Source organism: Agelaius phoeniceus, chromosome 8 (genome assembly GCF_051311805.1).
Source record: "Agelaius phoeniceus isolate bAgePho1 chromosome 8, bAgePho1.hap1, whole genome shotgun sequence".
Lineage (NCBI taxonomy): Eukaryota > Metazoa > Chordata > Aves > Passeriformes > Icteridae > Agelaius > Agelaius phoeniceus.
The window spans coordinates 33,174,516-33,180,780 of record NC_135272.1 but is presented as its reverse complement, the minus strand read 5'-3'; the positions used below and the strand labels follow the sequence as shown (position 1 = coordinate 33,180,780).

The 6,265-nt window shown below is 47.4% G+C and overlaps 1 protein-coding gene across 1 annotated transcript; it reads right to left on the bottom strand.

Annotated features, from left to right (window-relative positions):
• Window positions 1-721: 721 nt before the first annotated feature.
• TCEANC2 (transcription elongation factor A N-terminal and central domain containing 2) lies at window positions 722-6,168 on the bottom strand. Its single transcript, XM_077182543.1, has 4 exons — window positions 5,941-6,168; window positions 4,797-4,934; window positions 3,376-3,569; window positions 722-1,647 (listed from the first exon to the last, which is right to left on the bottom strand). The coding sequence occupies exons 1-4, from the start codon at window positions 6,044-6,046 to the stop codon at window positions 1,459-1,461; spliced, it is 627 nt and encodes a 208-aa protein (XP_077038658.1). The 5' UTR covers window positions 6,047-6,168; the 3' UTR covers window positions 722-1,458.
• Between the last annotated feature and the right edge of the window lie 97 nt (window positions 6,169-6,265).

Genomic DNA, 6,265 nt, shown 5'->3' with positions numbered 1-6,265 from the left:
AAAATAAATACTGCAGGTCTTGGTGTTGCAGCTCTGATGCAAAAGCTGTGTCATTCATTGATCTTGAACCCCTCCTGATGGTCCAGGATACACAAATTCAATTACAGCTGTGCAGTTTGAAGCTGTTTAACAGGGAAATGGATCTGATTGCTTGTAAGAAATTGAGGGTTTTCCCATTTTTTGCTACAGCCTGGTCAACAAGTGTTACATGTTACTGAATATTACCCACGCCATCAGCACACACAGATCTGCCAATTTCTGCCTCCAACACACCTGACTTTAACTTCCTACAAATGAAACCTCTGTGTTCAGCTGTTTGAGGGCAATGTGCACAGGCAAAACTGGTCTTGCACTGGCCCAATCAAATAAAACAGGATTTAAGATATTCTTAATAGAATCTGCAGTTATCTAATTAAATTTATGGAGTTCAATACCTCAAGTAAGTTTTCTGCTAAGGGTCTACAGATGAAAAAAGTATCTAGCAGGTCCAAGTAGTGACAGTCAGTCATTTTTTAGGTGAAGATGTGAACACCATGCCTGGAATAGCCTTAGAAACAGCTTATAGAGAACAAGACAACTTGTGGCACAAAAGAAATCAGAGCAAATATAGAGGCAAAAATTCCAATTTTCAGTAAGTAGAAAGAATTTAAACAATAGTTTGTTGCTTGGATTTGTTCACGCAATCATTCTGAACCATGTTCCTTTTAGAGAAGAAAAAGCCTTTAAAAGGAGTATTTAGTTTTATTTAGATAATTCATGACAAGTTTTTTTTCACATTACAGTAAAAACAAGCACCATGTTTACACCATGAGTGAGGTTTGGAAGGCTGAACGAGCTGCTCCTTGAACAGCAAAGGCATTAAACAGCACCTTTACCTTGGGGCTTTAGAAAATGCCCCAAATCACAGAATGACTGAGAGGATGGAAATCACTGAAATCCATTTTACATCCAGCTCTGGAATGCAGCAAAGGGAAATCACCTTGGCAAAACAGCTCCTGCCACAGGCTGGGCCCAGCTGCAGCAGACGTGGCTGATTTAGGGCTAACTAGAGTTTGCAATTATCCCCCAGGAATGCCCTCCCATGGACCAATTACCCATAATTACCAGTATTTCCAGCCAGCAGAGCACAGAGCTGCTCCTTTAAAGGGGTTATTCAGCTGAATACACCTGAAGATCTACACCCAGGATCAAGCTAAACTGAGCTACAACAAAAGGGCACAAGAGAGAAACAGGAGAGTCAGCAAGGATGGAAAATACACAGAGGAGTAGAAGAAACTTTCCTTGCAACAAGCCCACGTGGATTTCCAGCAAGTCAGAGTTACAGCACCCATTCCATCACTGGTTCTTCCCTCAGCAGCCCTGTTTGTGGAGCAGTGCCAGGGAGTCACCCAGCCAGGGCTCCCAGTTCCACGGAGATGCAGGCACAGCAAGTTCTCCCTCGGGATCAAGCACAACTCCTCACTTTTTATGGCTCTGCACAAAGGCAGGGACAGGGAGTGTGCCATCCTTGACTGCTGCTTGGGTCTCAGGTCTGTGCTTTAACGAGAAGACAAGGGCTCGCACGGCCCGGCGATACGGAGCGCTAATGAGGCGCGAGCAGAGATGAAAAGCTTCGTGCTCAATATTTTCAGCCAGTGGGTGATCAATCTGAAAACAGCAAAGTATAAAATTAGATCTTTACATTTAATAAGGAGGCCAGCTGATTGAAATTGGAGTTTGGTGCCTTTCAGTGTTTCTTCATTAATCAGCTTAGATTCAAGGAAATCTGCTTCCCATCACAAGTGTAACAGGAAGAGCAATTTAATTCCACCCTAGCAATTAAGGGACAAGGCAGTGTGGTCAGTGGCAGGGAACACATCCCCACCTCCAGCTGGGTGGCAGTACTTTGCCATCACAACAGGAAACTAATCTGTGACAAGCTTTAGGTATCAAGCTCGCTGCAATTATAAGCTATGCTGTAGTGTCTCCATAAAGCTCACTTTTGATCTGGCTGATATAAGGTACCTTGGATACTATTTTAAACTTGATTCCAACAGCAACTCTAAGACATGCCAAACACTTGGCAACTCTGCCTGCTGCTATAAAGGGAAATGTGGGATCTCTGTCTCTAGAAGGAGGTGTAATTAAGAATGCAGAAAGGGATTTGCTAAATGTTAATTATGTAGTTATTGCTTCAACATGTGCCAAAACCTGTAATTCAGCACAGTTTAGGAAGTAATCCCCCACCCTTCAAGAAATGCTTTTAATTTCACTTCTGCCTTGTGTGATGGGGAATCTTCCATGCATTGCATGCAGGAGATTCCAGTGAGCTGAGTGGTATTCCTGCAAGTCCTTCACCACACAAGTTTTGCCACCCATCACTAAAAACCCCCTTGGATCCACTCAGTCCCACCTTCCCTTCTCTCTTTTGACACCTCTCAGGTGTCAGTGCAGCAGCTGTGGCTCCCCTGCCTTTATAAGCAATTCGACTGCTGTGACCTCTGCTTGCACATGTGGTGGCTGCAGGTGTTTTCAGGTGAGTCCTGTTCAGAAGCAATTCTGCTTTACCCAGTTCTGTTCGTTTTAGGGTGGTACCAAAATCTTTATGCTCTACAGATTTAGACTTTACTGCCACTATAATTACCATGCATAGCTGTGCCTTCTAAGAATTAATCTTGACTCACCAAAGGTGAGCTCCTACCTTTCTGAGGCATTCCTACAGCAAACCATCTTTCTGTGCTGCCCCAGACTGGAAGCTGGAGAGGTTGTTCTCACAGCTAGCAAACACACAACTTTCAAACTCTTGAATGTTTATCGCTTGACTTGTCATTGAAAGGATAATTAATGAATAAATTGAAAATTATAATTATTATGGCATTTCATAGACCAAGCAAACTAGTTATTAAGCCTTACAGCAGAGCCTTGTTCATTTAGTTAAACATACCTGAGGGATCTGGTATTTATCACCACTTTATATACTGTCAACCTTGCCTCTCCATTTTTGCTATAGATTTAAATTTAAAAATATTTAATTAGGAAACACCCAAAAAGCCCACTGTTGCTTTCATACTGTTTAGTAGAAAAAGCTTCATCTTCTATTAATTTCCTCCTTGTACAGCCCAACTGCAGTGGCCACACAAGTAATCTGTTGACAGGTTATGGAAATGACAACACTCACAATTAGCAGGTTCCCTTGGCTAACAACCAAAAACCATTATCTACCTTGCAAATGAAGTTACTCATAAATAGAGATGTGCTGTGAATCCCTAAAAATAGGAACAGATCACCTGGTCTTGTCCCCACTCAGCAGGCAGGACCAGCTTGGCTGGAAAAGGTTTCACTTGTTCCCACAAGAAGGGAATTTTGGAGCCACAGACAAGTGGCTCTGAACTGTACCTCCAACTCCAGGGCTTCACTGAGCAGCTTCCGAGCGTTCTTCCTGAACGCCTCGGTCCTGGGATCACTCCTGACCTCGATGGAGGGCCTGTTGGAGTGCTCCTTGATGAAGCTCTTCCACTCCCTGAAGATGTCCTTGGCCAGGCTGGACACCTCTGGGTCGGGGTGTTTGCGCATCTTGTTCACCGTGTGACCTGGGAAAGGGAACAGCTCCTGTGGGGCTGGCAGCTGGGAAAAGTACAGCTGGCAGCAGTCAAATCATCCTGCTAAAGCAGCCACACAGCTTCTCAGCTCGGGCAGTCTGAGCAAAACAACCAAAGCATTAACACAGACAGAAAATGACCAGGATTTAAGCATGGAGCTTGAGCAATTAGCAAGGAATTGGGAAAATCACCTTCCCAAGTCACCCAGGTATGGAGCGATACTTATTTAATACAGGCTATGCTAGTTGTTTACCCTGATCCTGGATTTGGTGAAGGTTTTTAAGCTTGGCCTACAAAAAGTGCTGGTTTTTAGCTGGAAACCCCTTTAAGGAAGCAGATGTCGCTGGTGATGGCTGGTAGCATTTAAACATGGGAACACCACGATGACTCCAAGCAGAATGTTTCCCACCCAGAGGGCCTGGCAGTGCAGAAGAGGCTTTCCCCTGCGAGGAGACAAAAGGGACCTTCCTGCCTCCAGAGGGGTGTTTTTCCCTGGCCAGGAGCGCTGTCGGCCAGGAGATGTCACTGTTAGGCTTCAGTGCCTCTGCCAGCCCGGCGCTATTCAGGCAGGCATTGGGGAAAAATCCCGAGAAAAGCCTGAATAAGCTGAACACGGCAAATGAAATGACAGATCAGAAGGACGGGGAAAGGGGCGGATTGCAGCTCATTTTCCAGGGCTCTGTGAACAGAGATCGGCTGCTCCGAAGGCAAACAAAGGCCGGGATGCTCTCCCTGTTCGGGAAAGGCAGGGACCATGTGGTCACCGTTATCCCTCCCCCGAGTCCTGTGGAGAAGAGGCAGGGATGGGGCTGTGCCATTCGCGTGGAGCTGCCCATCTGCTGGGGATTCCTCTGCCTCAGGATGCAGGAAGCAGTTCTGGGCCACTCTGAGGAGATTTTCTCAGACCTTCAGGGGATTCAGCCAAATCAGATAAATGAGCACTGACAGCAGGAGAAGGAATAAACCACAGAGTTACCACGGAGAGCTCTTCAAAATTCTGACCACAAAAGGGGGGATGCAGTATTTCCTGGGAGGAATCAGAGGACAGCTGACTTTTTCAGTACAAGCTGTGCAAACTGCAGGCTTGATATCAACAATATTTCATTGGCAGCAATTTCCTAATTTCTTAAAAAGCTTCCAGACTAATCTCTAGTGCACTGACAAGCCAAGCAGACACAAGACAGCCTAATAGTCACAGTTTAGATAGACCAGATGTACCTATTTTAGTGGAAAGTAACACTTCTTTGGAAGGTATTTTCTTCTTCAGCTCCTCCAAAGCTTCCATCAGGTTCTCTTTTGGTTGCCCAGGAAGCTCAAGTATAGACTTCCATCGTTTGATGTCTTCCACAACCACAACTCTCTGGGAAAGAGAAAAGCTCCTTATGAAAGTGGAATATTGTTATGATAAGTAAGGACACCACTTCCATCTCAGGTAATGGGGCTGTTATCAATACATGAATTATTGATCATGGCACAGAATATATGATGGGTACTTGCTTGGGATTAGAAAACTCCTGCCAATCAAGGCTGAAGTAACCAGCAAACAAAATGAGAGGCTTTCACCCCGGTCTGCCAAGTTCTGGGCACATAACAGCAAACTCTTAGAAGTGTTCTGAATTAAAGGAATCCATTGTTTCTAAATAGGAAAAGGGATTAAGAGGGAGGTGGCTGATTATCCTGAGAATCCAGCTCAGATTGACTATAGAAATAAAACAATGCCAGCAAGGTGAGAAACAGAGCATTAGGGAACATGAATGCAAACCTGAATATACTGCACAGTTGCAGTGTTTTCACAGGTTTTGCCAAGGACCTTGACAGAGCAGACTGCAAACAGTGCAAGTCTCATATTTTGGGTGTGAAGCATCTTATCCAGTGATCAGGCAACTGCAGTGCTTTATGCACCATTTTTTTTTTTATTTTTGCCACACTCGATGAACTTTTTGGTGCAGTAAATGTTTTGCTGCTGTGTGTCACAAGCAGGTGACCAAGAAGGGTTCAGCTCTCGTGCAGGTCTCACGCACGACATCCATGAAATGAACGGAAGGGTTTTCCTTGCTGGAAAGGGATGAGAGCCAGCTGGGAATACTGAGGCTGGCGGGTGTCACCGGGCTGTCCTCGAATCGTGTGCCCAGCCTGACCCCGCACCACGCCGAGTTATAACCCACGGAACCCCTTCCAAGGCAGCAGAGCCCTCTGCACCTGTACAAGCACCTCCCTGTTCGGGTCCCACCGCAGCGCTGCACAGATTGCGGTGCAGAACCGCTGCCCGCACACCGCCGCTCCCCCGCCGCCCCAACCGTGCCGCAGCCGGTGCCGCGGGAGGCTGGGCCGGGCCGTGCCCCTGCTCGCTCCCACCGGTGACCTGCCTTGAGGGATTCGAGGGTGACCTGCCGGCAGACGCGGGGCCCGGGCGCGGCCCGGCGGGGGCTCTGTGGGCCGCGGGGGCAGCGCACCACGAACCGATCCATGTTCGCCCTGCCGCCTTCCCTCACGGAAGCCGCCAACGCGGCCCCGCCATTTCCGCCCGGTAGTTCCCTCCAGGGGCGAGGCCCTATGGGATGGCCGGGGGTACCCCGCCATGCGGACTACATTTCCCAGCAGGTCTCGCGCGGAAGACGGTGCCGCTGCCTCGCCCTTTCCGCACAGTAGTTTCCGCCGGGGGCGAGGCTCTATGGAATGGGCGGGGA

Bases quoted from the DNA above. Each gene is read 5' to 3' on its own strand.
- TCEANC2 (XM_077182543.1), bottom strand. From the start codon at position 6,046: ATGGATCGGTTCGTGGTGCGCTGCCCCCGCGGCCCACAGAGCCCCCGC. The intron at 4,935-5,940 runs GTCACCGGTGGG...TTTCCCAGAGAG, and splicing joins CCTCGAATCCCTCAAGGCAG to TTGTGGTTGTGGAAGACATC. The intron at 1,648-3,375 runs GTACAGTTCAGA...TGCTGTTTTCAG, and splicing joins GTGAAGCCCTGGAGTTGGAG to ATTGATCACCCACTGGCTGA.